The sequence below is a fragment of the Dermacentor andersoni genome, chromosome 5 (genome assembly GCF_023375885.2).
Source record: "Dermacentor andersoni chromosome 5, qqDerAnde1_hic_scaffold, whole genome shotgun sequence".
Lineage (NCBI taxonomy): Eukaryota > Metazoa > Arthropoda > Arachnida > Ixodida > Ixodidae > Dermacentor > Dermacentor andersoni.
This window is the reverse complement of record NC_092818.1, coordinates 122,968,957-122,991,079: the sequence shown is the minus strand read 5'-3', so window position 1 is coordinate 122,991,079 and position 22,123 is coordinate 122,968,957. Positions and strand designations below refer to the sequence as shown.

Here is a 22,123-nt window from a genome sequence, read left to right as displayed (position 1 = left end):
CTTGTAAAGCTCTGGAGCTCCCCTAACGATAGCCGAAGGTGCCTTAAAGCAGCTGAGCAGTTCCTGAGACCTCACCATCTGTCCAAGAACCTGCAGGCTTCGCGCAGGTACCATAACGAGCATACTTCATTATGACTCACAGCAAATAATTGATAGGTAGGGGAGTGTATGCTGCCGGTAATACGTGAGATCAATCAGCCATCACATAATACAATGCCTGTTCACAAGACATGAAGGTCATGTTATGGAGCTTTCATAAACGTAGTGCTACATTTTAGCCTTTACGATGCCCGTAAAATGCTAAGGAAATAGAATGGAATACATTGACTGAGTAGGGAGCCATCGTGACTCATGAGACATGTATACTTTATTGCCGTGCGTAGTCGCAGACAGAAAGATCAAAAGGAGGTGTCATCTCGCACTGTGCCTTCGGAAACACATCTTTCATCATATGCATGCTTGCAGCCTTCTTGGATGACGTGTTCCGAAGCTCGAGTCGTGGTCCAAGTGCTCTATGGCCTTCAGATATTTTTCTTCTTCTGCGTAAATATTGCATTCACAGAAAACGTGTTACATGTACTCAGAAACCTTGTACACGCAACGTGTCATCAAGCCTGACAAACGCATCCTTGCTTCATTTATCCGAACATTGCACTAATTCTGGCTTGAAAGCTCGTAACTCAGTGGTTTTCTTAGTGCATCTTATTTTGTCGGCAGCATCATGATGCAGCTTGGTTGAGCGTCGACATCCCGAAATGCAGGTACCAGGATCGGTATACCTAAAACGCCCATGTTAGCAAAACATTTTATAGACATTGGCATGACAAGATTTATAGTCATCACCTTGACGCTACTGTGGCTATAGTTGTGCACTGGCTGAAGCTCTCAAATTCTTTGTAACAGACGCTGTTGTAAATGAGGCCACAGATTTTGACGCTAATAAATGTATCGAATAGCGAAGCTAAGCGAAAATGAAGAATAATTCTACTCTTTCAGATAACATCTTCACGTCATGGGCTAAATGTATTTCAAAAGTTACAATAGAATCAGCTCAATGAGAGCAGCATTCCGGGCGAGTTGGTAATCCATTACGCAAGTATTGTTGCGCAACAAAAAAGATACGAACGTAAGAGAAGAAGAACGCACACCAAAAGCAAGATCTTGCGCAAAATCGCTTGGTGTGTGTTCTCCTTCTCTTACGTCCGTGTCTTTTTTGTTGAGGAATAATACTTGAGTAAACAATAAGCTCACTATAATAATACCCTTCTGACTGTATTAAAGGAAGCATAAGCAGAGCACGAATTCGCATGCAATGTCGAGGTCTTCCGACCCTGGTTAGATGACGCCAGTAATACCTTTGTAATGCTTGGTACCCTTATTAAGGTTACTCATTCATCGTTTCATCGAGGTTTAGGAAATTAACTGTTTTGAAAGATTAAAGCATGATGCTGTGATAAACGAGTCGTCCCTCGTTTATCAGTCGTCACTCGTTTATCCAACGAGTTCCAAATATATTTGGAACTCAAGTTGGAAAGCGTTGACGAGGGAATGCTTAATTGACACTCAAACACGAATCACAAGGAATTAGTAAGCGTTTCTCATTCTTTAGACGTAGAGGTCCTTGCCATTGCGCAACAAATGTGGTTGCCTTCTTAATAATAACAAATCAGAAATCGACTATACCAGGCGACCTTTGTCAATGGCATAAGATCTCAGAAGTGGCCTGTAGAGCATAGCCAAATTTGGGCGCATAAAGTGAATTATTTGAATTGAATTCTGGGGTTTTACGTGCACGCCGTAGTAGGGTACTGCAGATTAATTTTGACCATCTGGAGATATTTAATGTGGCCCCATTGCGCGGGACACGTGTGTCTTTTCGTTTCGACCCATCGAAATGCGGCCACCGCGGCCGGGGCTCCATCTCGCGACCTTGTGCTGAGCAGCGCATTACCATAGCCACAAAGCCACTACGGCAGGCAAACAGAATTACTTGAAGGAATCGATGTCGTTGTATTTCCGGTAGGTAATTCTGGCATTTTCTCAGCGTATTTTCTCAGCGGAACAAGCGTGCTCCAGAGCTCAACCAGTACTTTCCATGACTGTACAATGAGCCAAACTACACAGGCTAAGCAGCATTCCATAACATTATACTACGCCAAGAATTGATACGATTAAGCACTTTCTTTCCAAGAACTATAGTGGAGTGCAACAAACAAAGAAATGCATCACATATTCACACTGTATAACGTATCTGCAATATTGTCTTTGTGTTCTTTTTTTTGGGGGGGGGGCAACATAAATACAAGATTTGCCCGCAAGGTAAGGCAAAAGGAGGGCGTAATCCTCCTGACTAAGGCCTGTACCTCGCTGGAGCAGCAGAAGTAGCAGTCAACTGATAACAAAGTACAACTAATATGACACAAAACTTCAAAACTATTTACAGCAAAATTTTAAACACAATGAAAAGTATAAACCGTTTGCCAAATAGCAAGTAACTGAATAAATACAGCACAGGAAAAATAAGAACATTCTGTTATTAACAAAAATTATACATTCAGAATAGAACATTAATAACATTACTATTGATATTAAGCAAAGAAACTTTATTAACATTCGTTAAACACACAGTGATCAGAAAATATTATGTTTTGTATTGCATGTTTAAATTTGTGAATTGTTCTAGAATTTATAGCTTCGTCAACAATGTTAGGGTACATGTTACATAAAGAAATGGTTTCATATTCGATCGTTTGCGTGCCATATTTTGTCCTTGGTTTCTTTATTACTATTGATGTGTGACGTAGGTTGTATCCCGTGTCTCTACTCAGGTAAAGAGTTGAAAATAGTTCCCTGTTGCTGGAGATCTGCTTAAATAGCCGTATACAGATCTTTGTTTTGTAAGAGTCTCTAATATTAGGAATGTTGTAGCGCATCATTAGTATAGAAGATCCTATGTATTGTTTCGAGAAGTTCAGCAACCGGACAGCTCGCCGTTGCAAAACTGCCAATTTTTCTATATCTGTTTTATTACCGTTTCCCCATACTAAGAGGCAGTAGCTAAGATGCGAGTGCACAAACGAAAAGTACAATTGTATGAGAAGCCCGATAGGCACAATGCATCGGATCCGTTGTAGCAATCCAACAGATCGTGCAACCTTAGTACGTACCTTATTTATGTGTTCTGTCCAGCTTAGGTTTTTGTGAAATGTAACACTCAGAAACGAATGCCTTGAGAGATGTTCAAGTTGCGATCCAGAATAAAAAAGCTTTACGTCGTAATCTGTTTGCTTATTCTTGGAATAAAAAACTGTGAATTTCGTTTTTTTTTTTGCATTTAAGTCAAGTTTATTTAGATAGAGCACTGTTTTGCCTAGCGAGCTGCTGGTTTGGCTTTTTTTTTTCTTGCCTACACTGCTTGGGGTGTTCCACGGCCTGCATTTCTCAATAAATAAATAAATAAATAAATAAATAAATAAATAAATAAATAAATAAATAAGTACAGTGTACACCGGATGAGGAACCTTGCCAGGCCCTTAGATTTGCAGTATCTTCACTTGTTCTTGGGCCTTCCTAGATATTTTCTAGCGCCTATAAGAAATTATGCAACAAAGTCAAAATGTCGGACACCCCTGCCTTACACAGAAAGATGCCTCGAATGTATTGTCCAAAGACTGCGAGCGCTGACATGAAAAGCTGGTAGAAATTATTTCTGAAGACCTTGTCCTGAGGCTGCCAGACTTTATCTTAACATTCGTACTGTACATTGATGCCTCTCATTATGGCACAGCAGCCGGTATTCTTAAAAGCGGTGTCGAGAAGCTGGTTGTAGTTCAACTGCAAGTGATAGAATATTTTACTTACACGTTTAGCAAGGTCCAATTAAACCGCACAACGACATTGGATTCCTTTGACGATTGACGTCTTTGTGTTTCTTAATTAAGTTAAACACATGTTCGGCTGCGACAGAGAGGACGACGTCCGTGACGGTATGCCCATCGTCCACCGTTGTCGCTTGCGTTAGGTGTCTCGAGTTTGCTCGGTGGCATAATTAGCAGCATCCGCCCAGCATTGCCACTTGCGATTATTCAAAATTAAATTGCTTCAAAATTAAATCTGTGCGTCACGTAAGACAGCGAATGGCTCATACCCCCTTAAGCAATGGCTCATACACCCATAACTACGGCCTCCTCATTACGACGAGAGAAGTGAAATTAAATTCTAGGCTGGAAGTGATGAGCGGCAACGGACGGAGTCAGCTGCAGAAGAAGACGACGACAACCGCGGGAGAAGTGGCACGACCGCGTTTGCACAATAGCGCCGACGGTCGCCGACGAGGCAGCTGTGGAAGAAGACGACGACGCTCGAGCCATTGCTGATGATGATAGTTTTAGGAGAAGTCCGACAACGACGGCGCGGGGTTCACATGAACAGCTTCGCTGCAAAATGAGGTGTGCCTATGCGTGCGTCATTACACAGGTCACGTCGCTGCCTCCCACGCGTCATTTCCTCTTGGGATTTTGTCGGCGTTGTGTCCACTGGGATGCACTACGACGCGTCTACATCAGTGGTATTTGTGAAACGTGGTCGCCCACGGAAGTACGCGCAAAAGACGATGCAAGGAAACACAAAAAGGAATGCCGTGCATGTTTACAACTTGCATGATGACATACGGATGAATACCTAAGCGAAAGCGATACCCCCAAAGCGACTACATTGCTTTCGCATTCCCACATGTAAGCAGTTCTAACTGTCATTGGCGAGCTTTTCTTTTTTGAAGTTTACCGGCTGCTTCTCGGTCTATCGTCATTTGTCATCACCATCATTATCAACAGACGGATGCTCTTCGTGACCGATTCCCTGTTCTGGGAATGTGCCAGTGTATTAGATTTATAATCATCATCGACATGCGGTCATCACCTCAAACAGCTAGCTGGTGCATCATATGTGGGGATGTGGCTTAGTATGAAAATCATATCCATGATGAACACGCGGACACCATTCATCATTTGCCTATGCCCTGTTGTGGGTATGTATGGAAATAATCATTATAATCAACACTCGGACACGCTTCTCATGCGATTCTTCATTGTGGGTATGTGCCATAGTATGGGAGTCAATCGTCAGCACACGGTGATCCTGTAAAAAAGGTGTTGGAGTTATCACAATATCTACCACCCACTTTTTAGCCAAACGCCTCTTGTGCGCATGTGACACTGTACCACCCTCTTCTTGGGTATGTGCCGTGGTGTGGAAATCATCATGATCATTATCAACACGTGGACAAACTCCTAGTCCACTCTTTCTTTGTGGGTAAGTGGGATTATAAAAAATCATAGTCATCATTAACGATCCCTAAACGATCGGCTAAAATAGCACGACAGGCACGTGACAAAGGGAGGACAGGGACACCTGGTGTAACATTTCCAAGACTGTGAGTGTATGCTGTATCTAGACAACACTGCAGTATTGTTTAGAGACAAAGAACGGTGCACACGTGAGATCATGGAAGTTGCACTAAGGAGTTGTGATGTTTATGAATGCGTCAGCCCACCGTCTTAATTATTATCTGCCAAGGAAATACATTTTCATGAGCGCAGTTGGTGATAAGCGCTTAGTAAACGCACACATGTTAGTACGATCAAAGGATCATTTATGTTCTCTCCTATCTTTTTTTGATTTGTCTGTTTTTCTGTATATATTCACGACATCTGGCATTAAACGCTAGGTTGAAGTTAGCGCTTGTCCCGTTTGTGTCCCTTTGCGCTTTTTGTATACAAGTCTGCGCTAAAACAGTATTAAGCATGGACTGCCAACTAGTCCGAACCAACTCTTTGCTCAATTTGTCAGAGACATGTAGCAGAATCGGCTATGGTTGAAAATTTGACGTGCGGGCAAGCGCGTCGGCTTTTATACATGACTCGTCGAAGGTTCCAGTGTAACCGTTGGTGCCGCGTGGCTTCCAGAAAGCACTAACAATTCGTGTCGCGCGTACAATCAGATTAAAAAACAATCGCAAACCATGGCAATCGAACCAAGCGCGAACGAGACCAAACCAAGCAAACCAGACAAACGTGAGCGAGAGCTGACGCGAGCAGACAAGAGTCTGCTCGCCGTCGGGTCGGGCGGGTCCGCATGACACCGCTAAGTTATCCACGCGCACGTCACTGAAGCGGCCGCTCTCAGTGGTCTCCGACATTAGTGGCTCGCGTCTTTTATCTGGTGCTCCACGCTCGCTTTCATCTTTCGCTGCGCTCGTTCGCTCGGTTACGCCGCCGAAGCCGCCGAGGCCGCCGCCGTCACTCGCCATAGCGACGGGCACCTAAGATCTGTGCTCTAAAGAAGAAAAAATAAAGAAAAAAGGAGAAAAGTTGTAGCGTAATGGTTATAGCATTGGAGCGCGGCGCTGGTGGGCCAAGGTCAGAATTCCGCCACCGGACGCGCTTCTTTTAAAGGTGAGGTTGGATCTACTCTACAAGAACGTGACCAGCGATCACCACGCTGACCAACCAGCCCGCTGACAGACAGAAAGAATGAATGATCGTCCGAGAGACCACCGACCAGCGCAGTGCAAACCATGGAATAGCACGCAAATAAAGCTTTGCATTTCCTCCCTACAGCTGACCATACATTAGCGGGGACCGCGTCACTGATATTTTTTGTCAGAGTAAGAGCCTTGTGTCGTTGCCATTAACCTTTGTTATTTTCGCTGGACAAGTAAATGCAGAAGCCTTTGTATTAGTTTCGTGCAATAGCGTTTTATAGAAGTAGTTCAGTTTCAATCAGACAACTCATAGGTAGTGTCATGCGATATAAAATCAGCTGCAAAGTTCGAATGATGAGCACAACTTGTTTTCGCAGTTTGCGTGGGGACAAACTAGTGTTGCAAGTTCCATAAATGGTGTTAATTGTATATGGTGGCAATACTAAATAATCTAGTGATGGTGACGCACTAGCGATACTTCCTGTATACTGCTTGAAAAACTAGCGATACTTGCTTGTATAATAAGTATTGTTAAGCATTTATGATATGTGTGGTGTAGCAGTTCCCAAAGCAGTTACTTTGGCCAGTCGTGTTAGGCAAAATATTACCAAGATCGTCTTTCCTAAGACTCAGCTTTTCCATAAGAAAAGCATGGTAGATTGAACCGCAAAATTTCAAATGAGATCAATATGTGTCTTCCCTGAGAAGTATGTAAATTGCGAGGATAGGCTGAGCAATAAACTCAATACTTAATTTTTATCGAGCAAACAAGGGTAAACATAATTGAACATCCGTTCTCGAGAACCTTTCTTTAATGCATGCTATCATAGGCCAGCCGCCTGTGATAATGATGCCTTCTCTAGCGAGATTCGCTGGTGGGCACTCTCACCAACATCTTTAGCATGCGAAAAGCGTTATGAACAAAGGCAAGGAAGGATAATCAATTTTGTGTATAGTGAAACGGGTCACACCGAGTGTGCGGCCATTAACTACTGGAATAGCTGGCGCAGCTGAATAAACTCAGCGTAGAGTCAATGCGCGGTTGATTCTTCGATTGATTACAAGCGAGGTCCTAGGGTTGAGATGCGAAAGTAGTTTCATTATTTTAGCGGGTGGAGCACAAAACAACACCTGGGTACTGATTTATTTATTCTATGTTGTTTTTATGAAAACTTGTTAAACTTTGATACTGAAGTTCTGATTTAGGATTAATATATTACTGAACCTTGTTATGCGGATTGGTAGTAATGGTTGTTACAGTACCACGACGTTTGTGTTCTAAAACGCCACAGAAGAAATTGGGGTAAAATTTACAGTCACTTTATCATACGCCAAAGAGGGTGAAGGCAAAAGCCTGCCGGCTCAAGAGACTTTCATCAATTTACTTTACATTCTCATTTTATTGCGCGGTTACTTCTAATTCTTATTATGCTCGTACGCTAACCGAATCCATGTTTACACGGATGGTTCGGTCTCGGAAAACTCGACGGGTGCCATTGTTACACCATCTAATTCGGCCGTCGTCAAGTTTAAGACTTTAACCGTAATGGCATCTGCAGGTTCCGAACTGGAAGCTCTTCGCGCTGCTGTCTATTACACTGAAAAAGGAACCGCCTAGCAAATGGGCAATATTTTGTTATTCGAAAGCAGCCCTCCAAAGCTTGCGAGGTTTACGAAGTGGTATTTACGAACAGCTGGTGTCCCAAATCAACGAAATTTACCATTGCGTTTCCGAACGAGCAAATGATATAATCTTTCAGTGGCTCCCGAGACATTGAGGTATCATTGGTAATCACCTCGCCCATGACGCTTCCCTACGTGCACAGGCTGGCGCACCGACACTCCTTATACCTTTATCGAGAGCAGACGCTGCAAGAGAGCTTCGCAATCTCGCTCGTACCATCACGTTTAGTCGCTGGCATACACTACAGAGCTCTAATTGTCCTTTATACAGCCCTAACCCAGCTGAAGCTAATACAGCTGAAGCTGAAATTGCCAGCCAACATTTCACGACGTGACGCAACACTGCTGTGTCGGCTGTGGGTAAGAGTAGCATTCACTAACTCCTATAGCTATCGTATTGGAATTGCGGACTCACCAATGTGCGCTAAGTGCAAATGTGAAGAAACCATCAGTCATCTTCTGTGTCACTGTTCTAGCTTTGATAACCAATTTCTAACTTTCCAGCGTGCCTTGAATAGAGAGGACGATAGACCATTCACAGAAGCAAAGATTTTGAGAGCGTGGTCCAAGATTTCATTAGTCCAGAAAGCAATTCGATCGCTTCTTCACTACCTGAAGGCAACAGGCCGGAGTGCCCGACTGTAGACATATTGCATCTAACTTGGTGCAAGTGAAAGTGCGATATAGACTGATGTTCTTTCTCTCTCTCTCTCTCTCTCTCTCTAGCTCAATTGTTCTGATCACTAGTAAAATCTTAAGTGCCGTCCTGTAGGTCGACATCATGTGTTTTTATATCGTCGTGCAAAGTTGTGTGCGACGTTGATTCCTATGTCGTTTCATGTAGCAAAGAGTTAGCCACACCTAACTACACTGAAAGCAGGCGCTTTCTTACTTTTCATGAGATGTATGTGTAAGTCAAAACATGAGTTCGGTGTGTCAAAGAAACGGAATCGCCCCCTTCTTGAGTTGGCTTAGTTTTGCCTTTTGGGAGAACTGCGCCTAAAACACTTGCGATAACTCTTCGCAGTACCATGAAATGCACTACGTCCGAAAAACTCTCTACATAACTTAGAAGCATTTGTAGAACTTATAAGCGCCACTTAAAGAACTATTCAACGATAAAACCGGTAAATGTGGTGGAACAAATAAATTGGGAAGACAAATGTACTGCGCTGCTGCTGTTCATTCAACAGCATGGCACATAAATATCTCCTCCATCAAGCGACTACGCATGCAGAACGTTCTCTTCAACTTGCCTATTTATCATGTAAATTAGGCCTGTGGCCCCTCTTCAGAAAACTATAAAACACTTACAAACAAACAGTCCAGCCCTACTCGGCTGCGTACGCATATGATAATAACGCGCTCGTCGCACACATGTGGGCTTCTAAATTCCTTTCATAAGAACGAATAACTCATATAGCACAAAAAAAAAAGAAGGAACAGAAAACGTGGGTAAATGTTTTACCGAAACAGCTGCACACGCACGCACACAAAGCAGGATGGGGAGGAGTGGCAAAAGCAAGTTTGATACGCATGCAATTGCCTGAGGAAAGGCAACACTTTCTGTGCATAAGCTTTCAAAGAGAGCCGCTCTAATTCTTACCTGCGCATCGTGCTGTGCCCACTCCTCCACCGGCCCCTATCCAATGAACCGCTTTGGTGCTCCATAAGCAAATAACTTTCACTGCTCAGTCAATTTTCTGGTCAGATGATGTTTTATTGAACGGAGGGAAGGATATATACACACAGAGGGAGCGGTTGTAGCTCGTAATTATCGCTCGCATTTTGTTGGAACCTGCCACACGCCGAGGCACAGGCACTGCTGAAAAATAGCGTATGTAAATATTTTCGCGCTATTAAACGCAACACCTCTCGCAACGATCACTGCGCTTCTCCATAGGTTGCTGACGGCACAGAGGCAGGTTATCGTAAAATCATAACTGAAAATAATAAATTCATAAAAATTAAAATGATAACATAAATAAGGAGAAAGAAGTGCACATATACGAAGTACTAGACGAAGGACAACAATGGCACTATCCAATACACATTTTGCGAGTAGAGGCAAGCCATGCGCTTTCTTTTGAGCATTTGTCCTTGAGGTGGAGCACTTTTTACAGAAATTTGGCCTATTTTTGGAAGCAATGCAAAAAGTAGGGATGGATGGGCAGAACCATCATTTGCTTCTCACTTTCCGGAAATCGGCTTACGTTATCCTTCTTAGGCCGCCTTTTCTTGCTTATTTATGGATTGCTGATGCTCAAATAAGGCGAGCTCGGATTTGATGTCGGTTTATCTTGTTCGTGAACACGCCGCACAAGACGACAAGGACTCAAGCACCAGAGCGGCGCTTTTTAGTGAATACTTGAGTCGAGAAAGCGGAAAGTGGCCGCTCAGCCCAGTCTAATACACGCACCCGCTCGGCGAAACGAAACCCGTCATCTTCGTTCTCACGGAAACAACGCGGGAAATTCAACATAATTGTCCCACATGGGGCTCAGAAAGGCGTTTGTTTAGGATAACTCAGACGAACCACCTAACTTACCATAACTTCTTAAGAAGTTAATTCGTAGTCGAATAGCACGAACGGTACACTTAAAGGTAGCATTGTTGGAGCTCTCAAAGGGAAAGTAGCACGAGTAGTATGACACCCAAGGCCAAAGGATAGTTCCCGGCACAGGATCTATCAGGTAATCTTTGGACATTAGACACCCAACAGAAACGCTAACACATAATATGCGGACCGTAAGCGTTGTCGGAAGCGGCTTCAGCAAAGCTTTTTTGGTGTTTGCTAAGGACGCTTATAGTGGGCTAAAATCAATTGCGACTATACGGCACCAGACAAAATCAAACAGGTGACTACACGATTAAGCGAGAACAGCTTCTTCATGCGGATTGCAGAGGGCCAAACAGCCACCTGGTACACGTCCCGTGGCGTTCCACCAAGAGTGGTACTAAATTCCACATTATTCAAATCACCTCGCCCTCATCGAACTTCCTGAGTCTCTATGTGGCATAGTGCACGTTTTGATGTTAGAGGTTATTCGATTTGCCATACGACTAGTGTTCTCTTACTGGACGTCACTCTTGAAGACAAGCTGCTCTGGTGACATGCAGTCGAAGGTGCCGAGGCTTGAACCACAGCAGATGTTTAACGTTTCGTCTACATCTTGCAATCGCACAAGGACTCTTCCATTGAACCATTGGCGCTGATATATTCACTAAAAGCCCAGAGTATAGCGCCAATTAATAGCTTTGTGTGAGAGCAATAAACAAATTTGTTTGAGTTTGTTGAAAATACAAAAGCATTTCATGGTGCCTTTGGTCACGTTACGTGTCAAAAACGTGCTGTGAATGCCTTTAAAATTTCAGAGCACTGCTTTCTCACACGTGATAGTGGCGCTTCTCGCCACTTATGCAAACACGAAATGCTAAATCCGCCTGATAGCAATTTACAGTTGCATGAAAACCTACGGCGGTAGCCATAGTACTTTGTAACGTCGTAACTAACAAAAACTTCCCATGCGCATTTCTGCTTAGGTAGAATATCATGAGTAGCAGATGGGCATATTGCATTGAGGATAATATCGTGTGTTTCCACCTAAGCCGTTGCTTATGAAAATTGCGAATATCCACTATGTGTCAAAGGATATCCAGTGACTCTTCTAAAAGATGATGTTCAGGATAAACATTGAAGCACAGATTCTGGGCATAAGTTCACACAAAGTTGGATTATATATAAATAGTTCAAAGATAAGAGTTCCTGGCAGCTGTATAGTTTAATATATCCACGTTATAGAAATACTGAACGAATTGGGGTTTGTCAACCACATTTTAAATGCAATTGCAATAAAATGATGACATTTCTTCACATTCTCAAACAGTTACAAGCAACCTAGCCTATTATGCAGTGGAATTCTGAGCCTCTAATTGTCAAGATGCAAAATAAAATTTTCTTTTTATTGTTAGGCAGCTTGCTGCATTTCATACAGCGCCTATTGCATTTAATGATTGCTGAAGTAGAAGAGAACGAGCAACATTCGGAGCAGATTAGGATCACAGAAACATTCGTGGAAGTCCGTCTGATTGAAGTTTTTTTTTTAAAAAAAAGCAATAGGGTGTATCAGGGACTCAGGCGCAGTCGGGTACTTCAAACGTCTCGTGCCTGATGCACAGGTCATACCGGCACTTCTCGGGTGCTCGGATAGGCAAACGTACTGCCGAGCTACGCGTCTATGAACGCCGTGCGTGAGGCTACATGTACAGCACCAATTGTATTCTGCGCGGCGCGACAACGGCGCCATCTGCGCATGCGACACATGCATGATCTAGTTCTGACTTCTTTCTTCGACACAACGATACCAAAGTAAAGCGCATGGCATCTATTAACACATTAGAACGCTTACAAACTTACTGTACTGAAGGCACTGGGCAGTGGGCATGGTGCTGGTGTGCGGGTGCAAGAGAAGACGACGAGAAGTGCTTGCTTCCCCGTTACGATATAGCGCCGACCTGTTTACGCCTAGCGCTACAACCTATATCTAGTTACCCTTCTGCTAGGCGAACACCCTCATTGCATTTGGTGGAGCTGCTGGGTTTCTCTTCGACATCCTGGAACTCCGCAGCCGAACGCTACCACCAGCTGTTGCAATGGATGAACCGGGACCGTCCCAGGCTGCTGCTCCCGTGCCCCCCGCCATCGTCTGTTCTGGCGTCATCCGGCAGCGCGATCCGGCTATATTTAGCGGCACAGACGACCACGACGTGGAAGACTGGCTCGCCGAATATGACCGTGTAAGCGCCTATAATAAGTGGGACGACCGCGCCAAGCTCACAAATGTCATCTTTTACTTGACTGACGTGGCAAACCTATGGTTCCGCAATCATGAAGCCGATTTTACCACCTGGTCGGCTTTCACGGCAACCTTGGCAGAGGTCTTCGGCCGTCCCGCCGTTCGCCGGCTTCGCGCTGAGCAGCGCTTGCATGGTCGAGTTCAACGCCAGGAGGAGACCTTCACTAGTTATATTGAAGACGTGCTCTCGCTATGCAAGCGCGTCAACTCATCTATGGACGAAGCTGACAAGATTAAGCACGTCATGAAAGGCATCGATGACCAAGCCTTCCAGATGCTCGTCGCGAAGAGTCCGCGGACGATTGCCGAGGTCGTACAGCTCTGTCAGCACTACGACGAGCTGCGCAAGCAGCGTGCATCAACGCGCGCTGCTCAGCAGGACACCACGGATCTATCTCCGTTGGATTTCGGCCGCGACGCTGCCGATATCTCTGCCTTAATGCCGGAGATAAAGCAGTTCATCCGTCAGGAAGTGGCACGCCAACTCTCTCTGGCGAACAGCACACCCGAGCCGTCGACAACCTTGGCTCCCTCGCTTCGCCACGTCATTCAGACCCAAGTTGCCGCGGCGCTGCCATCTGCCCCTCCTCCGCAGCCTGCAGCTGGACCGCTCACTTACGCTGACGTTGTTGCCCGGCCTTACGCTCCTCCGGCTCCTGATGCCTACCGGGCCACTGGCACCTTCCATGTGCCGCCGCCACCTTCACGCCCGATGGTCGTCCCTTACTCGGCCGCTGGGGCGCCTGTCGTCAACCCGTGGCGTACATCTGACAACCGGCCAATATGCTATTTCTGCCATTTTCCGGGCCACGTAGCACGATTCTGCCGCCGTCGCAGCCCCCGTTTACCTGCCAGTGGGGGCGCCTCAAGCTACAGGCCTGCTCGACTTCCGCGTCAGGACCCATCTAGCCTTCCTCCGGACTCATCTTACAGTCGCCTCCCTTTCGATGCACGCCGGTCACCTTCTCCACGTCGCCGATCCATTTCCCCGATGGTTCGCCGACCCAGCCCAGCCCGTGAGGAAAACTAACAGTTGCAGTTCCAGAGGCAAGAACTGCGTTTACGTCGAACATTTCAAGGCCTCATTCTAACCCGGTGAACGAAATTGAACTGTCCGTAGACGGCGTCACCGTACACGCACTTATCGACACCGGAGCCGCCGTTTCTATTATTAGTGAGAAGCTTTGCCGCAATTTGAACAAAGTGACCATTCCCCTTACCTCTCTTCCTCTGCGTACGGCAACCTCGCATCGCATTCAGCCTTCAGCGTCGTGCACAGCCCGGGTTGTCATTCAAAGCGTTATGTATGTTATAGAATTTGTCGTCCTACCTCGTTCCTCACACGACGTTATTCTTGGATGGAATTTCTTATCTGTCAATCAAGCTCTTATCGACTGCGCTCGTGCCGAACTTACGTTATCCGTGCCGTGCTGCGACCATGACGACCATTCTTCTCCTAAAGTTGTTGCCGCCTCTGACATCGACATCGCACCTTTCTCCGCCGCTCTGGTTCCTGTGTCATGTAACTCTGCTGCGAAGTCATCTGTTCTGTTTACACCGTCGGCCACTTGTGCGCGCCGCCGGAACTTTCTACTTCCGTTTGCTGTCGTCACTTTTTGCGACGGTTCTGCTGCCCTTTACGTGTGCAATCCGTCCGCCTGCCCATCATCCCTACTCCGCGGCGAGTGCCTGGGTACCGCTGAAGCTTTCGATAGCGTTCTCCCGGCCACCATGTTTGGCGACACGGCATCACTTCCGATTTGTTCCGTCACTAATCCTGCCGCGACTGATGCCCCTGTAGACGTCTTCGCTCGCGCCGTCGACGCAGAACTCACACCTGCGCAGCAAACAGAAACCATCAAACTCCTCCAACGTTTTCGTTCCTCATTTGACATTGACCAACCATCCTTGGGTAGAGCGTCCGCAGTCGTTCACCGTATCGACACCGGTCAGCAAACACCATTGCGCCAGCGTCCCTATCGTGTGTCGGCTGCTGAACGCCGTATCATCGACCAGCACGTTGACGACATGCTGGAGCGTGGCATCATCCAGCCCTCTAACAGTCCCTGGGCATCTCCGGTTGTCCTCGTTAAAAAAAAAGATGGCTCCATTCGGTTCTGCGTCGACTATCGCCGCCTTAACCGAATAACGCGCAAAGATGTCTACCCTCTGCCGCGCATCGACGATGCCTTGGACTGTCTGCAGGGAGCGGAATTCTTTTCGTCGCTCGATTTGCGCTCCGGGTACTGGCAAGTGCCAATGGCAGAGGCCGATCGTCAAAAGACAGCCTTCGTAACGCCTGATGGGCTATATGAATTCACTGTCATGCCGTTCGGCCTCTGCAACGCGCCTGCCACTTTCGAGCGAATGATGGACACCATTCTTCGAGGGCTGAAGTGGAAAACGTGCCTCTGTTATTTAGATGATATTGTGGTTTTTTCCACCGACTTTGCGTCGCACCTCAACCGCCTCGAGCAGGTACTTGCGTGCCTCTCCACTGCAGGACTGCAACTAAATTTGAAGAAATGCCACTTCGGCGCTCGTACACTTACTATTCTCGGCCATGTAGTTTCAAAAGACGGTATCCTTCCGGACCCCACAAAACTTAGCGCCGTATCCGAGTTCCCTAAACCAACCACCATGAAAGAGCTTCGCAGCTTCATCGGCCTGTGCTCCTATTTCCGACGCTTTGTCCGTAACTTTGCCTCTGTCATTGCCCCCTTGACGCAGCTTCTCACCAGCCGTTCTGACCTATCAGCCTGGTCCTCGGCGTGCGACGACGCATTCCAAGAACTACGACGCGTTCTCACCTCGCCTCCAGTACTGCGACACTTCGATCCCTCTGCTCCAACTGAGATCCATACGGACGCTAGTGGTGTCGGGCTCGGCGCTGTTCTTGCACAACGCAAGGATGGCTTCGAAGAATACGTCGTCGCATATGCCAGCCGCACCCTTACCAAAGCCGAGGCGAACTACTCAGTTACTGAGAAGGAATGTCTGGCCATCATTTGGGCTATCGGCAAATTTCGTCCTTATGTGTACGGGCGTCCATTTGACATCGTGACCGACCATCATGCCCTATGCTGGTTATCTTCACTAAAAGATCCAACTGGTCGGCTTGCCCGTTGGGCATTGCGCCTACAAGAGTACGACATCCGCGTTGTTTATCGCTCAGGCCGAAAGCATTCAGACGCAGACGCTCTATCCCGGTCACCACTGCCCTCTGGCCCTGTCCACTCGTCTATTTCTACCTGCGGTGCCTTCGCCCTCAACATTTCCGACATGCCATCAGAGCAGCGCAAAGACCCATGGATCTCTTCGCTTATTGACTTCCTGTCCAGCCAGTCGCCAGCACCGATCTCTCGGACGCTTCGTCGCCAAGCCACGCACTTCATCATTCGGGATAACCTGCTGTACCGCCGCAACTACAATTCCAGTGGCCGTAAGTGGTTGCTTGTTATACCCCGACACCTCCGCTCCGACATCTGCGCCACGTTCCACGACGACCCACAATGCGGCCACGCTGGTGTATTAAAAACATACTCTCGCCTGCAGCTTCGGTACTACTGGCGCGGTATGTACCGTTTCGTTCGCCAGTATGTCCGGTCATGCCACATATGCCAACGACGCAAGACGCCACCTCAACATGCCGCCGGCCCCTTGCAACCTTTACCATGCCCCGCGCGCGCGTTCGACCGCGTCGGCATTGACCTATACGGTCCGCTTCCCAACACTCCAAGCGGCAACCGCTGGGTTATTGTTGCTATCGACCACCTCACGCGGTACGTTGAAACTTCAGCCCTAGCATCTGCCACAGCAAAAGACGTCGCCAGTTTTATCCTTCAAAATCTGATTTTACGCCATGGAGCACCTCGAGAATTACTGAGCGACCGCGGTCGCGTTTTCCTCTCTGACGTCCTTTCAGCATTGCTAAAGGAGTGTCGCATCATTCACCGCACTACCACAGCATATCATCCTCAGACTAATGGGATGACCGAACGTTTCAACCGCACCCTTGGTGACATGATGGCCATGTATGCTTCATCTGACCACTCGAATTGGGATCGCATTCTACCTTTCGTCACCTACGCTTACAATACCGCCACGCAAAGCACCACTGGGTTCTCCCCTTTCTTTCTCCTTTACGGACACGAACCTTCATGCACTATGGACACGATTCTACCTTACCGGCCAGATGCTTCGGAGTGTACGACTGTTTCTAGAGCGGCTGCTTACGCCGAAGAATGTCGCCAGCTCGCTCGTTCGTTCACATCCCAGGACCAGTGGCGCCAAAAGCTTCGCCACGATTCATCCACTACGGCTCCGTGCTTTGCGCCTGGCTCGCTGGTCTGGTTGTGGGTGCCCTCTACTCCTCCAGGCCTTTCCTCCAAGCTGCTCTCCAAGTACCACGGTCCTTATCGGGTACTGAAACAAACATCCGCGGTCAACTACCTCATCGAGCCACTCGAAACGCCTTCCGACCAGCGTCGTCGGGGCCAGGAAATTGTCCACGTCTCCCGGCTCAAGCAGTGCCATGACCCCCCTGTGTTCTCCTGTCCTTAAGTCGCCAGGATGGCTACTCTTTCGGTGGGGAGTAATTGTACTGAAGGCACTGGGCAGTGGGCATGGTGCTGGTGTGCGGGTGCAAGAGAAGACGACGAGAAGTGCTTGCTTCCCCGTTACGATATAGCGCCGACCTGTTTACGCCTAGCGCTACAACCTATATCTAGTTACCCTTCTGCTAGGCGAACACCCTCATTGCATTACATACGTGCATATAGTTTACATGCTTAAACGCTTACTTACAATCTAGTGGGCGTCCGGCACGGTACAATCTCGCAATCGTACTTGCTCCTTATTCGTAGTGCGCTCGCCATGGCCAAAATGTGCGGTTACGAATTCGCATCCACCTGTCTTGCTGCCCGACTATCTTCAAGTCATCAATGGATCCTGTGTGTCGAATGCGAAGGGCCATATAACCCAGAAAGCGTGAAATGTTGCAAAAGCTCTACAATTGTAGGACTTATAGCTCCAGGTGAGGCAAGGTTTAACTTTGATAGATTATGCCTACTATGGCTGAGTGAGTTCTCTCAAATGCGACCACTCGCGCTCGTATGGACAAGCATACGTCCCAGCTATGCCTTTGAAAGCCGAGTGAGAGGCAGGAAAAATTTGCAGTTTCGCCTGAAGGACGAAGCGCTGACTGCGATAGCAAAGTTTAACATTGTGCTTTAATTTCTCGGACGCTCTTCTAATTATACGCAGGTCCGACCAACGCGCTCTCGACAACCGCGGTTGCGCCAAAATTCGTGATCCCCCAAAAAGCTTTAACACGCCGTGTAGGGCTTGTAAGCACATCGGACAGGAGCAATTTCGTTACCCGTAAGAAGCCACGCCAGTAAAAATACATAACTCTCCTGTTTGAGCTCTGACGTTGTTTTAAACTTTTCCTATTTTTTAGTCAGGGACGATTGCAGATAAAATGCATCCGCTGTGAATGTTAACATCAATAACATTCGTTCGTGGGCTGTCACTCTCAAAATTACAAGGAATAATTTAGTGAAGAACGTAAGACCTAGTATCAGCAACTATAGTGATTAAATAGCGTAGCAATATAGCCTACATATATGACAATGATAAACATATAACATACACGTACTTAAAGATATGCCGGGCAGGGGCGTAGCCAGCTCAGGGCCTATCGGGACTTCAGCTCCTCCCGAAATTTTTTCGTGCTGTCATGAGTCGCCCACAAAATCAACCTCTGGCGCTGGAATTCATGCTGGATTTTGTCTAGAATGTCCTTTTCATGCTCGAAAAAGACCTTTCAGCGTGAACATTGCAAAACAAGGCTGGATTTCGCGACAACGCCCGGGCACCGGGAGTCACATATCGTAACGCAAGGAGCCCCATCCGAGCACAGTTTCAAGGGCGTTTTGATGCGAGCGGGCTCATTGCGGCATATCGCGGAGGCCGCGGAATCTATGGAGTGCATGGATTTCAATTCTGAAACTTTATGGGTATAAAGTTCTCAAACTTTTGATGCGAAATGTGCATTGACATTTCCAAAGACGTGCTTTAGGTTTTCAATTCCAGAATGTTGTGGGTTCAGTGTCATAAACATTTGACGCCAAAGGTGCATTGACTTTTCTAAAGTCGTACAAGGGACAAGACAACGAGACAAGCCAAATCAGCACACGATCAGACAAGTTGACGAAGCACGTAGTGAGGTCCGGTGAGACGAAGCGTTGTGATGGTTCATTTGTGCCGTCATGTAACGGAAAAGAATATCAACATTTTTTTTTTCACCTGCGCCAAAGCATCCATGTCAAGACACCACTGCCAGCAAAGGTAGCTACATTAATATTTGTTTTTCTACTTTGATTTTTATTCACGAGGACTCATTGAGCATCTTCAATTCTTTGTGGGTGAGCCGACGATGGTGGCTCAGTCTTGTGTGCGCAAGGGAGAAAAGCGAGGGGAAAGCGAGCCGCCACCTGTCACGCGCGATACGTCAGGGGGAGTGGAGGGAAAGGAGGGCTGTGATCTGTGAATCTGTGGTTGCGGAACATGCAGATTTGCCTTGTTTGACGCATTATATACAGTGACTTTTTCTTAGATAAGTAGATTTACTGGAGACTTATAAGTGTATTTAAATATCTTGTTGCGAGGTTTTGTGTATACGTGCAGTGAACTTTGTTTCCAGTGACACTTTTTTTCCTATTATCAAGCTGTATCTTCGCACTTCTATATTCTATTGTATTTTCGCATTTCCAATGTACGATGGCGAGTGGAATGACAGTGAGCCAACCCACCCCGCGCAATGGTTGTTCGGTTCATTATCTGCGTGGCATGCGCATAGCACAGATGCATCTCTCAAATACAAAAGTGACACGCAGGTCTGAGTTTAAATGTTCTTTAATGCTCTCATACACTGGGCTGTCATTTCTACCGGAAAGTTGTTGACTTTTTTTTTTCCATCGTCAGGGGCCACTATTGATCGAATTTGCGATACCTGGAGAGACTATCAATTGTTTCCGATATTAAGAAACGTGTCGCAACCAAGAAGAAACGACGTGGAAAATTGAGGAATGGGGTCATCTTGCTCCCCGATAATGCCCGTCTCCACGTCACTGATGTAGTTAGTACAAAACTGGCAAAGTTCAAGTGGGAAACGCTGCAACATCCGCCATACAGCCCAGAACTGTCGGCTTGCCACTTCCCCATTTTGAAGCATTTGAAAAAAAAAATTTGTTCAAGGGAACCAGATTCGTGTCGGACGATGACGTGAAAGCATCAGTTAGACTCTTTGAAGCAGTAACCCAAGGAGTTTTATCAGATGGGAATCACGCGAATCTTTAGCCAGCGGGACAAATGTCGAAATGCTCATGGAGACTACCTTTACATAAAGTACCCCGTTCGTGATCTATTCGCGTTGGCTCACTTTCATTTGACTCGCCCTGGTATATTTTGCAGAACTCCTGTATCTTATATGTGCTCTCTGTTGAGACTATAATTTCGTTGCAATTACAATACACGACCGCAGACAGCCGCTCCTGCGCAATACATTGTAACAAACGACAGCGTCATTAAGATTTTTCCCTGGTTGTTGCATATGATCAAAACTGTAAACAAGGTTCTTGAATGACAGAGAGAGAGAGAGAGATGCAAATAAGAGAAAGGCAGGGAGGTTAACCACGTTTCAGTAAAATATTTGTCCACAACTGGCTCATTTCATGGCCTTTATATTTTTCATATCAGCGGCATGCACTGCTTTGCTGGTTTCAAAGTGGTATAGTTCTAATGTTCGTGTGGTACTTTGTTTGCTTATTAAATAGACAGAAAACATGGAAGCATTGATGTCAGTTATCTGGGGCACAAGGTTTGAGACGTACTAGGATATTCTTTTATGATAAAAATAGATATTTTACTTTTCTTTACAGAGCGAGGCGTTCAAGAATTCGTTTGCAGCATCTTTGGCAATGCAGTTACTATTAATTTATTTGATCCCTCGAGAAATTCTATAAGGATGAGACCGAGCTGCCACGTCAGACCCGCCCTCCGCCCCCCGAACGAAATTTCTGGCTATGCCACTGATGCTGAGCCCCACGGCGAGAATTTGCTTGGAGTGTTCATTTAATTGTTATTTCATAAAAAAATAGCCCCGATTGTGTCGTGCATGGTTTCACAATGGCACCGTCTGTGCACAGAGCACATACATGATCAAATAATAGCTTTTTTTCTTGTGCACAACGATACCGATCTCGGGCGCGTGGGTAGTACGGTTGTGACGATATAAGTGATAATACTTTAACATGTTTCAGCTGCATGCTTATTTTGCAAACGACCCCCCTCTCACCGATTTTCAAGACATTTCACGTCACAAAAATTATTACAATGTCCAAAGCGTGTTCTTGCGAAAAACATGCACGGGCAGCCAGCACACGTGCAGATTCGCTTATCCAGAAGCTTCATTTATTCTACTGGCTTAACGGCCCCTACGGCAATTCACATAGGTTTTGTCTCACAGTAAGAAATTTCTGTTTCGTCTGTTTTGTCTTTGCATGTGTGTTTTCCAAGAGGTCAAATAGCGAACAAGTTAGCGTTTTACTGATTTAGGCATTTCTTAGTGCACTAGATTTTACGATCTCGCCGTTTTACTGCGTGTCAGAAGCTAGAGGAGTACAAGTAATTAATTTATATTTACAGCGCAAGGCCATAAACAGCTGCAGATCCCGAGCTATTTTATTTTTTCTCGCGTGTGCTCAAGAGGGAAAGGTACAAAGCATAAGCTACACTGCCTGCTTCATGGATTGCAGAAGGCCCTGAACATACACACATTGGCTGCTTTGATGGGTGTAAAAGTTTACGGTTGTTAGGCAACATAAAAATATTGCGCCCTTACTTTCTAACGGCTCTGGAAGCTCGCCACCGTCGCCAACGTCTCAGAACATCCTCTTTTACGACGACGCAATCTGACCTAATAACTATTTCGCATCCAGGCAACATGAAATAGTTTGCAAAGAAAAAAAGAAGATATCATGTCAACCTGATGCAGTAAAGTTCAAGGGCACCTTGTGAAGACGATAGAGGCTGAAAATGA

The 22,123-nt window shown here is 46.3% G+C and overlaps 1 protein-coding gene across 3 annotated transcripts in view; it reads right to left on the bottom strand.

Moving 5' to 3' along the window:
- Positions 1 to 360: 360 nt before the first annotated feature.
- Positions 361 to 22,123, bottom strand: part of LOC129385056 (uncharacterized) — a 298,581-nt gene continuing 276,818 nt past the window's right edge. For all 3 annotated transcript variants that reach the window (XM_055070963.1, XM_055070962.1, XM_055070961.1), the window contains one exon: positions 361 to 539. In XM_055070963.1, coding sequence (XP_054926938.1) covers positions 368 to 539 — 172 coding nt within the window. In that variant the 3' untranslated portion in view covers positions 361 to 367. The remainder of the gene's footprint in view (positions 540 to 22,123) is intronic.